General features: G+C 33.6%; 1 protein-coding gene across 11 annotated transcripts in view; it reads left to right on the top strand.

Annotated features, from left to right (window-relative positions):
• The window catches only part of TJP1 (tight junction protein 1), a 336,975-nt gene that overhangs the window by 224,434 nt on the left and 94,686 nt on the right, over positions 1-17,855 (top strand). Inside the window, exon 2 of one of the 11 annotated variants that reach the window (XM_074294992.1) lies at positions 115-267. The exons of 9 other annotated variants lie outside the window; for them this stretch is intronic. Coding sequence is in view for 1 of the 2 variants with exons in the window: in XM_074294989.1 (XP_074151090.1) it covers positions 1,152-1,190 (39 nt within the window). In the remaining variant the exon portion in view is untranslated. Of the gene's footprint in view, positions 1-114; positions 268-1,136; positions 1,191-17,855 lie in introns of those variants that run through there. One more of the 11 variants, XM_074294989.1, reaches the window with a different exon arrangement.

The raw sequence follows: 17,855 nt of genomic DNA, 5'->3' as shown, positions 1-17,855 counted from the left end.
CTTAGATTCTAAGAAAAGGAGAGTGATCTGTGCTTCATTGTTAATTCTAGGCAATATAATGTGGGATGGATTTTTAATAAAGGTTTTATTGATTCCTTTTGTTGTCATTTTCAGATGTACCATAACCCTACCCTGCCCAGTGAATCTTCCTTTATGACAAAGAAAAAAAGTTGAGCAGAGCCAACTGACCAGTCCACCCATTATCCATCTGACATCCTCTTGGCAATATTCTGCACCCATCCTTCTATCTACAAGTAAAAGAGGAAGGTATATTTCCTCACCTTTTTTGCTTGGGTCAAGATTGGCTATTATAATTCCACCCTTCAGCTTTCTTTTATTCTCTTTTGTTTTATTCATTTTGTGTAACTTTTTCTAGTTCTGCTAATTTCACTCTACATTCATACAAGTCTCTTTTTCTTATTCCTTTTTTTTCTTCTTTTTTTAAACAATGCAATAATATATTATCTTTTGTTTCTGAGGAATGAACATTTGTTGTAATTATTGATAGTAAAAAGTTAAAAGATGAGCATATCATCTGGAGAAAACGGTTGACAATATAATTTTAAGCTTCCGGAGGATACTAATATTTCATAAATGAGAAAGAATTTATATTATTATGTAGACTGACATTTTGTGTCTATTATAATGGAAGATGAGAAATGTTAGTTGCTATTCCTAAGTACTATTTACTTAGTATTTAGGTAACTTTTATTAAGAGTTTGAATTTTATCTGGTAAAAATATTACCCTTGGATTGCTTTCTGTGTAATTACTATAGTGATTTTCTTAGTGTATTTCAATATCTCCTATCTTCTCCCCCCAAATGATTCAAGAAGGTAATTTCTTGTATTGATCCTTATGATATTGTTTTCCAAATCAGTATCTTTTTCGAGACAGAATGCTTAAGACAAGCACTGTCATCAGTAATTTTTTTTTTAATATGTAATTTGCTGTATGCAGTATTAGGAATGACAGAGCTTTCTCAGTATGCTGATGCCCTGTAGCAGAATGCTGTAATCCCTTGCCTTTTTTTTTTTTTTTTTTTTTTTTTTTTTTTTTTTGATCAGCTGAGTTGGCAAAAAACATCTTTGCTTTAGTCAGGCAAGTGGAACTTGATGCTGAGAATCAAATGGCAAGTTGCCAAACTGGCTGATGGGAAAAGATGCAGGCTTAGTTTGCTTGTGGCATTTGGTAAGTTACTATTGTGTGTTTTTAGGATTGTATGTTTTGTTGTTGTTTGTTGAAGAAGACTGTGACTTCAGAGAGGTGATTCCATGACATGCAAGTGAATTGGATTTAAATGAGGGAGGGCTGTGTCTGGTCACCAGTTTCACTTTGTCCTCCAGAGCCATCTGGGTCCAGTGGCAGATATAGATCAGGATGACTATAGATGGCCCTGGATACAGGAGGGAAACCATGGGCTTTTAAAGCTAAAGTCTATAATAAGTTCAGTTTGATTGAGACAATGCCCAGTCATTTATAAGAAATAAATCGGAGAATAATCTTTTTTTTATCTGGTCAAAAAAAATATCTGAGAGGGGAAGATCCTTAGAGTTTCTAGCCAAAACAGAAATGATTGCTAACTAGAGTAGTGAGGGGTGAGAGATCATGACACATGAAAATGTGGTGAAGAAGTTGAAATATCTAACACAAAGAAAAGACTTGGGGAGAGGGCCATGACTGCTGTGTTCAAGTATTTAAAAGTTTGTTATAGGTCTTCACTCTTGAAGTTATAGTTAGAGATAGCCCTTTTTTTTTTACTAGGGATCTCATTTTTTTATTTAAGAAACAGACCAAGGGATTTTGTGTGTTCTAATGATAAGAGTAGAGTAAGGAGATTTTATTCAGTTAACTAACATTTAAGAAACAGACTTTCAGAAATTACATTAACCTTCTTAATCAATACTTTAAACATAGCAGACAATTAAATGTTAGTTAGTTTGTTGAAGAAGACTATGACATCAGGGAGGTGATGCCATGACATGCAAGTGAATTGGATTTAAATGAGGGAGGGCTGTGCATGATCACCATAAATTTTTTGGGAAGATATGAGTTGTTTGTAAGCTAGATGAAAATGTCCCTCTCAAAGATAAGTAGAATTTAAAAGTAAGTACATTTAGAGTTCCTACAGAAATAGATTGTTATCTTTGTTATTAAAATAAAAAAGTTTTAGCATACTAATTTAATAGAATTTTTGAACAAAGATACATGGAATTGGGCTTCTTGAAATGATTTAAATTTGCAAGTCTGTTATTAAGAGTAAAGTCTTTTTTTCACCTTTATGTTACTTCAAGAAATATGACACAATTTTGATAATTTTTAAAATATATCAAAATAATTTGAAAATGTTGACTTTTAACAGATTCACTAGAAGAAAAATAAAATCTCAAGTTCAAAATATGAAGCAGAATGGTAAAATATATAGCTCTTTCCATCCAGAACTCTACTTAATTTATTTGGACTGGATTTATCTCCCCACTCCCATTTCCCAAATGGGACTAGGATAGAAGTAGTTAGGTAGAGCCAGAAGCCACTTTAAGTTTACAAATATGGGTTCATAAACACAAATATTTATTGTATTGCAAAAGAAAAGAAAATAATATTACCCCTATACTTTTTACTATCTTGATATGCTTTTTTTCTTATAAAGTTACGTTAATTATTATGTGAATTAACAAGGGGAAAAAAATAATTAATGAAATTCAGTGAATCATAAGGAAAAAGCCATTATGAGGGAAATAAGTCACTCATGAGGTGGAGAATACCTCAGTGGGCTTAGTTTTAAAAAAGATTTGGCAAAAATCTTTAGGTGATATACTTTTAAGTTAAATGAATTGATTTAATTAAAAAATTTATTATGAACAGGAGGTATCATAAGCTGTCCCCAAGATAGGTACATGAAGCTTTCCCAATTTGGAACCATCTATTAGAAATTGTGCTCTCTTCTGGCTTTTGAGAGCTCTGTGCTTTGGTGAAGCAAAAAAGGAGAAATTAAACACTTCCAAAAAATGATTTATTTAAGAATTTTATTTTATTTTTTAAAAATTTATTTAATTAATTTTTTGCAAAAATTTTATGCATAGGCAATTTTCCATCATTGACAATTGCAAAACCTTTTGTTTCAACTTTTCCCTTCCTTCCCCCCACTCCTTCCCCCAGATGGCAGGTTGACCAATACAAGTTATTATTTAAGAATTTTAAAGGAATTTATGTGAATACTGCCTTTAAAAAAACCATTACATTGATTTCCTTCTATGTGGATATCCCAGTGTTTACATCCAACTCAATGTGTCTGAAATTAATTGTATATTGTTTTTCTCCTCAAAACCTTATGGAATTTATTATTAGTGGTATTATGGTTCACCTATTTCCTCAGGTTTGAAATCTCAATGCTATTTTTGACCTTCTCCCCTCACCCCCCAAGTGACTTGCCCAGGGTCACACAGCTAGGAAGTGTTAAGTGTCTAAGACCAGATTTGAACTCAGGTCCTCCTGAATTCAGGGCTGGTGCTCTATCCACTGCTCCACCTAGCTGCCCCCACTTTTCTTTTGCTTTACCTATCAATTGATAATTAAGTCAGGCTGAATTTCGATCTCCAGAATCTGATTCTTCTTGTTGTAGTTCCCCATCTACATTCAGGGGCTTATTTCCATGAGCTCTTATAAATTCCCTCTCCTTTGAAATCCATTCTTCTTCTTACTACCGTATTAGTTGTATTTCAACATAGACTTGATGGTGCCATCTTCAGTAGTTCCTGTTTTCACGACAGTTAAAGATCAACTTCAATTGGCATCTGAGACTTCAGTCTTAACTACAGGCAAGGCTTCTTAAGATCCATGGACCCCAGAGGAAGAACATCTGCTTTACAGACACATCTTATACTACTCACTTTTATTAGGTCTTTGAGGTGGCCCCACTGAAGTGTGCTTTGTGTTCTCCACATCTGCCTTATGTCTTGCCATCTCCATCTTCCTCTGCTATATCATCTTGTTTCCTTTGCCTCCACTGTATACCCCTCAACCTCCTTATTTCTATTTCTTTCTATCAGTTCTTTTCAATCCATCTGAAAGCTATTCTCGATTTCCTTACTTTCCATACTTAAATCTGCAATGATTCATCTTCCTTCCTTTCCCTGCAGTAACATTTGACATTGATCATGCACTACTACACATATGAGTTAAGTGTAGTTGGAAGTCTAAAAAGCTGACTGAAGCTAGAGATGATCATTGACATGTGAATTAGCCTCAGGGAGCCTAAGTTTTCTTAGTTACAGAATGAATATAATGCTACATTTACTACAGTATTGTGAGGAAAATGTTTTGTAAACTTTAACTTGAACTACATAAATGTTGAGTAATAAATACTGGATGTAAGGAATTGTTTTTTACTATAGCTTTATGATTCCTCCATTAGAATTATATAAGATCAGGGACTAGATTAATTTTATATATTTCCCAATAATACCTGTTAAATAGAATTATTTCTTCATAGTCTTTGTTCAGTCACATTCACTTTCACTGGCTTGATATGTAGGAGTGTTCTGTGATTAAGGTGCCCCTGGAATTGTGTACAATAAAAGCAAGTGTTTATTTTAAAGTTACAATAATTACATAAAACTTTTACAATCATTACTTAAGAAACAGAGAAGTTCAGTAGAAATGGTAATTTGCTGACCCTTCTTATCTCTTAAACTGACTTTAATTCATTTGTGTGATTAGTGTCCCTTGCTTTGAGGGAAATCAGAAAAACAAAAGAAATGCTTTAAAAGTGCATAAAATCCAATTGAGAAAAGTTAGATACATGTCTAAATATGCATTACATATGTAATACATATTAAATAATTGGAAATCAAATTATTGGATTATGGTATAAATTTTACACGAAATTATTTGAAACTCTGGAGTCCTGTTTGTCTATATCATATTGCCCACTTTAACTCCTTGTAGACTTCTCAAATCTACTATTGCATCTGTGGTGAACTTGTTCAGCTCTGCTTCCTCATATTCCCAACCTCTCTTTCTCCATATTTAATCTCTTCTCAGAAGAAAATGGACCTACCTCTCAACTTTTCCCCTTCCACCTGTCTCCTGATTTTTTTTTCCTGCTTTTGTTTAGTAAATTGCCATTCCTATGACTTTTCTCTCTTCTATTAAGTAGTGCTTGTTGTAAATTAAAGGCGCACTGAGTTAGGAACTGAGTAATACAAAGAAAGTGATCATTTTCCTTCTGATTTCTTCTCTTCCACCTAGAAACATGTGCAGGTATATTTCTTTTCTCTTCTTTTTTTCTTTTATTAATTTTATAATTATAAATTTTTTTGGCACTATATATGCATGAGTAATTTTTTTTATGACATTATCCCTTGTATTCATTCTTTCATATTTTCCCCTCCCTCCCTCTACTCTCTCCCCTAGATGACAGGCAATCCCATACATTTTACATGTGTTACAGTATAGTCTAGATACAATATATGTGCGTAAATCCAATTTTCTTGTTGCACATTAAGTATTAGATTCCGAAGGTGTAAGTAACCTGGGTAGATAGACAGTAGTGCTAACAGTTTACATTCACTTCCCAGTGTTCCTTCTCTGGGTGTAGTTGTTTCTGTCCATCATTGATCAACTGGAAGTGAGTTGCATCTTCTTTATGTTGAAGCTATCCACTTCCATCAGCATACATCCTCATACAGTATTGTTGTTGAAGTGGATAGTGATCTTCTGGTTCTATTCATTTCACTCAGCATCAGTTGATGTAAGTCTCTCCAAGCCTCTCTGAATTCATCCTGCTGGTCATTTCTTACAGAGCAATAATATTCCATAACCTTCATATACCATAATTTACCCAACCATTCTCCAACTGATGGGCATCCATTCAACTTCCAGTTTCTAGCCACTATGAAAAGAGCTGCCACAAACATTTTGGCACATACAGGTCCCTTTCTGCTCTTTAGTATTTCTTTGGGATATAATCCCAATAACAGCAATGCTGGGTCAAAGGGTATGCACAGTTTGATAACTTTTTGGGCATAATTCCAGATTGCTCTCCAGAATGGCCGGATTCTTTCACAACTCCACCAACAATGCATCAGTGTCTCAGTTTTCCCACATCCCCTCCAACATTCATCATTATTTGTTCCTGTCATCTTAGCCAGTCTGACAGGTGTGTAGTGGTATCTCAGAGTTGTCTTAATTTGCATTTCTCTGATCAATAGTGATTTGGAACATTCTTTCATATGAGTGGATATAGTTTCAATTTCATCATCTGAAAATTGTCTGTTCATATCCTTTGACCATTTATCAATTGGAGAATGGTTTGATTTCTTATAAATTAGGATCAATTCGCTATATAGTTTGGAAATGAGGCCTTTATCAGAACCTTTAACTGTAAAGATATTTTCCCAATTTGTTACGTCCCTTCCAATCTTGTTTGGATTAGTATTGTTTGTACAGAAACTTTTTATTTTGATGTAATCAAAATCTTCTATTTTGTGATCAATAATGATCTCTAGTTCTCCTCTGGTCATAAATTCCTTCCTCCTCCACAGGTCTGAGAGGTAGACTATTCTCTGTTCCTCTAATCTATTTATTATCTCACTCTTTATGCGTAAATCATGGACCCATTTTGATCTTATCTTGGTATGTGGTGTTAAGTGTGGATCCATATCTAATTTCTGCCATACTAATTTCCAGTTTTCCCAACAGTTTTTTCAAATAATGAATTTTTATCCCAAATGTTGGTATCTTTGGGTTTGTCAAAGATTAGATTGTTATAGATGTACCCTTTTTTGTCCTTTGTATCTATATATTTCTTTTCTTTTTGGAAAAACAGCTAGTTTATTTATTTTGACTTTTCTCTATTAAAGCTTTTTATTTTTTATTTTCCACCTAATTTTTTAACTGGTACAAAATTGTTTTGAGTATTAGTGCTTTGTAGTATGTTTTGGGATTCAGGGCTATTAGGCACCTTTCCTTCCTACTTGCTCCCTCTCTTTCCTCTTCCATTTCCCTTGAGATGATGCTTGACCTTTAGTTCCTCCATACAAATTTTTTTTTCCTAATATTAAGTAATCCTTTGTCTGTTTGATATACCACTGAGTAGTAAGTAAATTAACATACATAGTGTCATTTTTATTTTACTGGCTTGGCCTACCAATGAGCAAATATTTCTCTTGATACTTGCATGGCTACTATGTTTTTCTCCTTATATATATTTGCTTCTAAAATGTAGTAATGTTATTATCAAGAACATTTTTCATGCTTGGTAATAGCCAAGACATCTTGACCTGGATGTTGAATATATCTTTCCCTCTAAACTAAAGCTTCTTAAATTGAGGGTTATGAAATTGAATGTGGAAATTGTGAAATTATGATTTGTTATCAATAAATGTTTGATTTATATGTTTTACATATCTATATACTTGGGGTCATGTACAAATTTTTTGGGTGAAAAAGCATTATGAGTGGAAAAAAAATTTTCCCTCAATAATAATTTATTTTTCCAGTTACATATAAAGATGATTCTCAACATTCGTTTTTGTAAAATTTTGAGTTCTAAATTTTTCTTCTTCCCTGTCATTTCCCCTCCCAAAAGTAGACAATCTGACATAGGTTACACATAGGCAGTCATTTTAACAACATATACATATTTGTCATGTTGTAAAAGAAAATAGTTGCTTATCAGTCTTGCTATTACTGTGAACAATATTCACCTACTTCACTTTACTCAGCATCAGTTCATGTAAGTCTATCCAGGCTTTTTCTGAAATCAGCCTGCTTATCATCATCATCATCATCTTTTTTATTTTTTTTTTAATTGATTTATTGACTTGTTACAAATGTATTTGATCACTTCAAAAAATTTAAGTTGATACCCTATTTTCTGTACACTAGTACAAATAGACTTTTACAAATTAAATGCCTAAAAATTTGACAACAATATTAAAATTTGATGAAAAATAATTATATTTTGTTGTTAGCATACATAGCTCTTAGGCTGATAGTTTTTAGTGGTATGTATTCTGAATGCCACCTGATTGAAATTTAATAAACTTTTAAATTTAATCTTAATTTATTTGTTTTCAAGGGAGAGTTTTCCTGGGATAAAAATTACACTATAACTAATTATCATAGACTGTTATAGTGTTATTTAAGTAGGCAACAATTGTACTTGTTCCCAAATAAAAATAATTACACTTTGGATAATGGAAGGATGTACATTACTAGCAGCCTTCAGTATATTTGAAAAAATGAATCAAGATGGCAAACCATTTTACTATAGCAACTCTCTTCTTTAAAAGTGTTTGTAAAATCTTAAAAACCAACAAACAAAAAACCCCCACAACATAACTGCTATATTTTATACTTTAGTTCAATTTCACTCCATTTCAGGAAAAACTAAAGGGACATTGTCAAAGATTTTTTGGTAGGTTTTCATTTAGAGACTCTCCACTGTTCATTTTTTATAGAACGATAATATTCCATTACATCACTTATTCAGCCATTCTCCAACTGATGGGCATCTACTCAAGGAAAAAGTTTAAGAAGCTTTGTCTAAATCATCCCTTCTTACCAGCTTTTTCAGTCTTACTATTGAACACCCTTTCCGGTCACCTAAATTTGCAGTGTAGATAATCATCATTCACTCTTTATCACCTCCTTCTTCTTAATGTGTTGCTGCATTTTTTTCATTTATACTTTCTCAGTATCTTTCATATCTCTTTCATCCCTCTTTTTTACCCTGTATAAAGTCGTCCTGATCTCACTTTTGGACTTACAGTAGCCTGTTGGTTGATTTCCCTACCTCATACTTATCTGTTGCTTCTTGTTATAGCCAGAATAAAATGCTCTCTTCATCTTTTAAAGGCCTTCATAATCTGGTCCTTTTATACCTTTCCATTGTTCTTATATTTTGTACTCTACCATTCAGCAACAATGGCATTCTTCCAAATTTCTGTTCCCCTCTATCTTTTGTCTCTTGTACCTTTTCACTGGCTTTCCCCCCATGTCTGGAATGCTCTCCCATCTTCAGCTTCACTTCTGGCTCTCTTGGCTTCCTTTAAGACTTCACTCAAAACTCACTTTACAAAAAGCCTTTTCCAGTCTTCCTTTCTCTAGCTCCCAATTGCTAATGCCTTTTACCTCCTTTTTATACTCTATACGTTTTCTATGAACATAGTTAATTCAGGTTGCTTATCCTATTTGAAATGTGGGTTACCTGAGGGTAGGCATAGTGTTTCTGTGTTTCTAGTGCTTATCACACTGCTTGCTACAAAGTATGTATTTATTAATAAGTCCTCATTTACACTTATCCCTTCCACATTACAGGGGTTGGAATTTAAACCCCCTTCCCCCCATCTAGAAAATCCATGTACAATTTTTTAGCCCTCAGAAGTCTGAATTTTTTCTTTTAAGGAGTGTTACAATGCTTTATTGTAAAATTTTGGTTGATGATATTACACAATACTGTTGTATTTTATACATTTGTGAAATTCTAAATTTTTTATTATCTGCTGGCCTTCTACAAAATAATAGTGATGATATTTATATGATAACAACAAAATAAAAGATGATAGTGACTTCTTAAACTGACCCATGATGTATCAAAACTGCAATATGGAAAGTCTTTATGTGGAACTTATAGTTATGCACTATAAGTTCTGCTATAGTATATATATATATATATATATATTTTTTTTAACTGTACTGAGTTTCAAGTGTTTTATAAATTCTGTAATTTTCTAAATCTAATTTTTCCTTCTGTCTTGCCCTGGATTTTTGTGGTAATATTAGAAATGCAAATTATTTAGAAAGTATTTGTGAGGGATTCAGGTTTGTGGGCTTAGATGAGGCCAATGGAGTTAATTCCTGTTGGTAGGAGGACCTCTTTATTATTCTTTATTGTTATAATTTATGTATGTGTGTGTATGTACATGTTGGATATATATACACACATTGGTGTATATAAATGCACATGTGTCTATAAATATACATATGGACATGTAAACATGTTATGTGTATACATGTATATTATGGGCAGTTAGATGGCATACTAGAGTGCCACATATAGTTGTGCATATATTTTATACATATTGGAAGTTGTGTGTATATGTGTGCAAATATTGGTATATGTAAACACAAATGTATATATTTGCATATATATGTATATACAATATAAATTAGCCTCTGGGTTTTTAAGTTTTTAAATAATATTGTATTTAAAATGTTTAAAACCATTGTAAAAATCTTAGACTGTATAAAAAAAAACAAAAGGAGTGGATTTGACTCTTAGGTTGGAGTGAATTTCTCTTGAGGATCTTGTCTGAAGTTTAAGAGTTAGTTTTCCAGAATATTAAGAGATTAAATGATTTGCCTATCCAGCCAAGATGTGTCTGAGATAGGACTTGATGAATTCAGTTCTTTTTTAACTCCTGATGATAGCTTTGTATCCACTTGGCCTTGCTTTTTTCCTTATTCTCCTTACTAAAATACACTAATTCTTTACTTCGAGCAAATTCAGCAAAGGTGACAGAAGATGGGAATGTTTAAAGTCAGAGAGATATACAAAGGTGAATGCTAATGCTTTGTTGGAGAAATTCTGCAACTATTCTAACAATTTTGGAAAACGTTTTGGAATTATTGAAAAGAGTGACTAAGATGGCCAGAGATTCTACTGCTTGTCATATATTTCAAGGAGAGATCAGTGATACCATATACACCAAAAAAAATTGGCAGCATTTTTTTTTTTAATGTTAAAGAACTGCAAGCAAAGTAGATAGAGGGATGCTAAATAACTCATTCATAAATATAAGTGTTTCTGTGCTTTAAGAAATAATGAATGTTATGAATATAGAACATAGAAGAAAACATATATATGAACTGAAGTGAAATTAAGTATGCACAACCATGAAATAATGTTTACAACAATTCTATGAAGTAGGTAGCATGGATACTGTTATCTCCATTTTATAGATATAGAATATCTGTTGATGATTTGATTCTGTTTCAACGCTTACTAAATGGTAAAATTGGGACTGGAGCTCAGGACTTGTCATTCTAAGAACTCTTTCATCACAAAGATGTCAGACAACAGAAACATCTTACAACTTCTTTTGAAAGAGCCTATATAATGTAGTCCTACTCTACTTAATTTTCATATTTGTACTTGAACCTTCTTACTTACATTAATTTACTTATTGCTTCATTCGTATGCCATGCAAAATACAACTTCTTTTCTTAGTTATATTGTTCCCCAAGTCATACCAACTATCTTGAATCCTCTTGTGATTTTCTCAATCTTAGTCAGTATAGTATTTCTTCCACTGGAGATCACAATCTATTAATGCCATTAGTTAATCCATTAAAACAGTTTTTAAAAATTTAATTCAATGTGTTTGTTAAACAACTATTAATTTCTAAATATGGTTCTATAGTATAAGGATAAAAATAAAACAGTTCATGCCCAGTAGCTTTATAAAGTAAATTTATTAGCGTTAAGCTTATAGAAGGTATAAGGTATTCAACTTGAGTTGAATCTGTAGAGAGTTAGGGGTTTCGGAAGAAGGAGTTGAGGAGGGAGAATATTTCAAGCATGGAATGTTTTGATAGTAATGTTTCCTAAATTTACAAATTAAAAAAGAATGGTCTGAGACAGGATTCATAGTATATATACTTTAGACTCCCAAAGAGACTAATGACACACAATATTGAGAACCTTTGGACTAGAATGTCAGGAGCCAGATGATCAAGGTCTATAAATGCCAAACAGATGAGACTGTTTAGTGACGCAGTATGGAACTGTTGTGAAAAAGGAATATCAATTTAATAGATGCATTAGAGGAGAGACTGCAGGAGGGAGACTATTTAAGGAGGCTAATGCAAATTCTATGCAGGTGGTAATAGGGCATGAATTGGGGTGGATGTGCTATTAATGGAGAGAAGAAAGACTAGAACTGTGGAATTAGACTAGATAGGAGTTGACAGTTGATATAGTAAGAAAGATTGAAGAGGTTTGGCTCCTGTTTTGGAAAGCTGGGAGAAATACTGGTTCCCTGGACAAGTATGAATAATTCAGGAAGTTGTAGAGGGAGAGTAGGGAAATGAATGGTATTTGAAACAAGTTTAATATGAGGTGACTAGTACATTTAGGTGATATTCATGAGGTTTGCTGATAAAGGACTAGAGCTCAGTTGAGCAAGAAGAGCTAGATGAATAAACATGCAGAGTTTCAAAGTATCAGTGCAGTTTTAAGCTATTAAAAGATTTATATATATTGGTAAGCTGAATGAACAGACTCAGGAGATCAGTGTACACAGCAACAACAATGATATATTCTGATAGATGTGGCTCTTTTCAATAATGAGGTGAGTCAGGCCAGTTCCAATGGTCTTGTGATGAAGAGAGCCATCTACATCCAGAATGAAAGGACTGTGGGAACTGAGTGTGGATCACTACATGGCATTTTCACTCTTTTTGTTCTTGTTTGCTTGCAATTTATTTTCTTCCCCCCTGCCCCCCCCCCCTTTTTTTTTTTTTTCCATTTTTGATCTAATTTTCCTTGGGCAGCAAGATAATTGGATAAATATGGATTACATATATTGGATTTAACATTTTTTCCATGTTTAACATCTATTGGATTGCTTGCCATCTAAGGGAGGGAGTGGAGGAAAGGGGGGGGAAATTGGAACACAAGGTTTTGCAAAGGATAATGTTGAACAATTATTTAGGCATATCTTTTGAAAATGAAAAGCTTTAATGAAAAGAAAAAATACATCTGTGCAGTGACACTTGGACACTATATTTATTTGGCAGTCATTGTCAGAGAGATAATAATTGAACCTGTGTAAGCTTACAAAATCATCACCAAAAGAGAGAGTAGAGAAAGAATTGAGACTATGACTTAGGAAATTGCTTTATAGATTATTCACACACAAGAGTTTGAATATTTATGATTTGTTAGTCTCTAGTAAGAGAGACTGACAAATAGCCAAGCAAAAGGAGAAACAAGAGAAAACAATGTCACCAAAATCCAAAGAAGAGTTGATTAAGTAGGATGAAAAAAAAAAAGTGCTAAATCCTGAAGAAAGGTCAAGAAGTATGAAGATGGGGGGGGGGGGAAGCCAGTTAATAATTAAGATATATGTAGTAACTTTTGAGAGAACAATTTCAATCAGTTAGAAAACATTAGCAAGGGAAATGAGAAGTGAGTGGGATATGAGTAAGTGAAAATAAGTACAATTCTTTGTGGGATTTTGGCTGTGGAAGTGGGAAGAGAAAATACATGCTTGAAGACACTGGGATCAAATGAAGGCTTTTGTTTTTAAAGTCGGGGAGCTCCTACATATTTTTATAGGGATTAAAGGAAACAGTGGATTAGGACAATGTCCTATAAATTTTGCAATATAGAGTCTGCATTATAAAACTTAAAATGAAGATGCCCATTATATAGCTTTTTTTATATCTTGAAAAAGTTTTCAACTTTGGTGGATACCAGTATAGTACTTGGTTCATCAGTTATCTTTTGTTCTAACTCAGCATACTTTAAAATTATACATTTTCTGAATACTTTCAGACCTCAGCTTCTTAAACTGTGGTTCATGACCATATAAGGTTTTGTAACTGAATATGGGGACTGTGAAATTATGATGTATTATCAGTAAATGTTTGATTTGTACACTTGTTTTTGATAAATACCTGAGACCACCCAAAAATTTCTTGGGCAAAAAGAGGTCACAAGGTGGAAAAAGTTTATAAAGCCTTTGTTATAGACAACTGCTTTGCAAGCATCATTTTGGAGAATGCGGTCTATTTATTCCTGACATACATTTTTCCATTGCTCTTTGGGTTATCTATAATTTTGAATCTTCAGACATAGTGGGGTTCCATAATTCACAGTCATACAACATCAGAAAATATTGATGTTTAAAAAGATGGGCTTTTGTGTAAGGAACAACAAGGAAACTGTATTACATATTTGTCTGAATGAAATTGAGTCCTTTCTTTTCCTATTCAATGTTAATGATATGTATTTATAGATAATTTTTTAAAAAATTATTTTAAAAAACAGAATAAGAAAAAACAAAAGGAATGCAAAACAAAATGAAATAAAAGGAAAATATTATCATGTGCCCAGCAGAACATCAGGGCGGATTCAAACTATATAACAACAAATTACCAGTTCAAGAAAACAGATTACAAGTTATATTCATGAGTATCCACCTTTTCTTTACTTCCTTGGAAATTGTTCTTTTGTTCTCTGCTGTGCATCTTTTTTACTTTATTCTTTTTTTCCCCTTTAACCTCCCTTCCCCCCCGCCCCCAGGTTATAGTTGAGAAAGGATATATTTATTTATGCATATATAGATATATACATACATACATACACATCCCCACCCAAGCAACTACACATATCTTTCCTGTCCCTATTAATTCTTTAATTCTACTCCGAACTTGCTTTACTATTACTTAACCTCTTTCTACCCATAGATCCTGCCTATGTCTTCTCACACCTTTTACTTACTGTTCTGCCCATCCCTCCCCTCATTTCTTAGTGGTATGTATGTAATGTTAATATACATTCCCAATTTTAAAAACTACTAGCCCTCCTCCCCACTCTGTCTCTCTCTCTATTCTTCCTCTGCACTTCATTTGTATAACATGATTTTCTAGTTTTTTGCCTTTTTAAACCTATTTTAACTTTTATTCTGCAATCTTTCTTTTGAGCTATCCTATTGTTGAATATATAGTATTCATTTCCTGTGTAAAAAAGAAACATAAACAATTTATCTATGTTGAATTCCTTGAAATTGAACTTTGATATTGGCTTTTATATGTTAAAATTTTCTCTTAAGTTTGCTTTTGGTTGATAGTCCTGAAAACATTCAGGTTCATTAATTGTCCATTTTTTTTTGTTTAGTACTATAGATCATTTTGCTGGCTATGACATTTTTGGCCACAGGCCTAGTTCTTTTAATTGCTGGTAGATAAGATTCCAGGACCTTTGGTCTTTTATTGTGGCTGCTGAGAAATCCTGTATGAGTATGATTCTAATTGTAGCTCCCAACATAATTAATTTTTTTTTTTTCTTGTTTCTTGCAAAATTTTCTCTTTGTGGGGCTTTTGAAATTTGGCAATAATGTTCCTATGTTTTCCACAAAGGGTCTCTTTGAGGTGGTGATTGGTGAATTTTTTTTCTGTTTCTACTTTCTCCTCATGCAGGACAAATTTCTTAGATTATTTCTTGCATTATTGTGTCAAGGCCCCTTTTTTTTTTTTTTTTTTTTTTTTGTTATAACTTTCAGGCAGTCTAATTATTATATTTTTTCTTCTTGATCTATTCTCCAGATCTTTCATTTTTCTTATGTTTCATATTCTGTTCTATTTTTTCATTCTTTATAATCTGTTTAGTCATTTCTTGGTCTCTCATAGCCTGCTCAATTTTAATTTTCAGAGTTATTTTTGTCTTTGAGACTCTCCTTTTGTAGTTATTTAACATTTTTTCATAATCTTGTTCTCGGTTGGTTTTTATTTTTTTAATTTAGTTTTTTCTCAATGTCTCATTTGATTTTTAAATTCTTTTTTTAGTTCTAACATAATTTTTTTCTGGGCAGGGAACCATTTCACATTACTCTTTGGGGTATAAGCTTTTTTGACTTGTGTTCTCCTCTGGAGATGAACCCTGGAGATATTTCTTTGGTAGTTCTTTCTTCTTTGCTGGCTCCTTTTTTTAAAATAAAAAGGGATAAGTGTAAGCACCTCTAATTTTGGTGTGATGGGAATGGTGAGTCTGGCTTTACTTGAGCCCATCCCTCTGATCTGGAACCCCAAACTAATGACTCCAACCTCCAGCAAGTGTCCTTAGCCAGCCCAGTCCCTGCCCAGTCCCTGCCCGACTGCCTCTGCACTCACCCGCTGCTGATTCCTTCTCACCCAGGGCTCGGCATTCTGCAGCGCAGCTGGGCTTGTGCTTCCAATCAGCCGATGTTCTTTCTGTCCTCCTGCACTCAAACCCTGATTTCACTGACTGTGAGGTGAACGTTTCTCTGGTTCCTGCTAAGGCTCCAGCCACACTCTGATATCCTGAAGGCCTTCCACTTGGTGTTTTCTTTGGAGCTGGCCGCAGGTGTTTGCACTTCACTGGGGTTAATTGGGCCCCCAAGTTTTTCTTCTGATCTGGGGTTATATTTGGAGGGCTCCTGTTCTGCCCCAAGTCTTTTTGATTTTTCACTAGTCTTGTATTCACCCTAAGGTGCCTATTTGTTCTGTTTGTGGGGAAAATCGGGAGAGCTTGAAATTTACCTACTCTACCATCTTTCCAGAATCCTCCCCCATAGCTAAATTTATTGGGCTGCTTATTCAACTACTGGGTAATAAATGTTGAATTGTATTCTTTTATCAGTTTGGATTTTACTTTGTATATTTTAGAGGTGGTCATCAAGACTGAATCTTGATGCATTAAGCATTATACTATTCAAAAATAGGGTTCTTCAAAGAATCTCACTCTTGAGGATCTTCTTTTTGTGCAGGACACATGGGACAATGGCAGGCATCTCAGGAGAGCATATTTTTTTCTGTTTTGTGCCTTGCTTGATACTAATCAGGACCTTCAGCTGCATCTACTACTGATCTTAACATAGAATATACTTTGTTGAAAGAGACTCTTTAAGATGTTTTTAATCTTAAGTTCTCTTACTTGTGCCACTATGATGATGGTATTTATTGGAGAGAATCATCTGCAAAAAATTGTTTTCCTCATTTCCATCAACATATCTACATTCTACTGTGTGGACCGTTTTTAAACAGATATTCTAGGGAGAACAAACATTAAAAGTCAGAAGATGATGATTCTATTTGTCTTATTTGACTTCTTTGTTCTTTCTACTAATATTTATAATTTTCCCAGTTTTTATTCTAGTGAAGCTTTGAAAATTTGGGCTTTCAAAATTGTGCTACAGATGTCATGTTTATGTTCAGATTTTTAGCAGTTTTCTTGAAACTCATATCTAAGGACCATTTTCATTTTATTTTATCGCTCTTAAGTGTTAAAAGGACAAATGTAATGGTTGCTTTGCCTGTAAGGCGCACTGTTCTGGATATGCTACATGAAGAACAAGAACAGAAAATAATTTTTCTCTCATAAGTTGTTTGATGCCTCTCTACTTGGTTCTTTCTTGGGAAGGCCCACATTTCTCATCTTTTGCTCTCCAGTTGCTTATCAGCACTCTCATTAGTGAACTGAAACTGCTGTTTCTAAAGTTAGATATCAGCAAACTTTTAAAAGTCCAATATGGTGGCCTTTTCTGGGTCCTCATCCTTCTCGAGTTAATCATCTTTTCCTCCTGATGGCTCTCTCCTTGGAGTTTTTGTGACACAATTCTTTCTTCATTAACCTGAGTGTTCTTCAGGCTTTTTTGCTGATTCAGCATCCATGCCATATCCCCTCTCCCCACACCCCAACTATGAGTATACACTTGAGTATACACTATATTCCTTTCTGATCTGTTTCCTTTATTCTCTCTTAATCTGTTTCTATGATTTAATCATATCTATGAAAATGATTCTCAGATCTGCCTATCTTCTGGCTGCCCCTAAATAAGGTGCAAAGTGCTTTGCTACCTTAATGTATATCATTATTATTTATTTATTTATTTATTTATTTATTTTTATTGTGAGGCAGTTATGGTTAAGTGGCTTGCCAAGGTCACACAGCTGAGAAATGTTAGTGTCTGAATTTGAACTCAAGTTCTCCTGACTCCAGGCCTAGTGCTCTCAGTACTATACCCTGTAGCTGCCAGACATTTCTAAGTAGATATTCCATGGATGCCTTAAATTTAACCTGCCTGGAGATGAACTCCTTCCCCC

The sequence above is a fragment of the Sminthopsis crassicaudata genome, chromosome 2 (genome assembly GCF_048593235.1).
Source record: "Sminthopsis crassicaudata isolate SCR6 chromosome 2, ASM4859323v1, whole genome shotgun sequence".
NCBI lineage: Eukaryota > Metazoa > Chordata > Mammalia > Dasyuromorphia > Dasyuridae > Sminthopsis > Sminthopsis crassicaudata.
The sequence above is the reverse complement of the archived record's forward strand: the minus strand, read 5'-3'. Positions and strand labels throughout refer to the sequence as shown.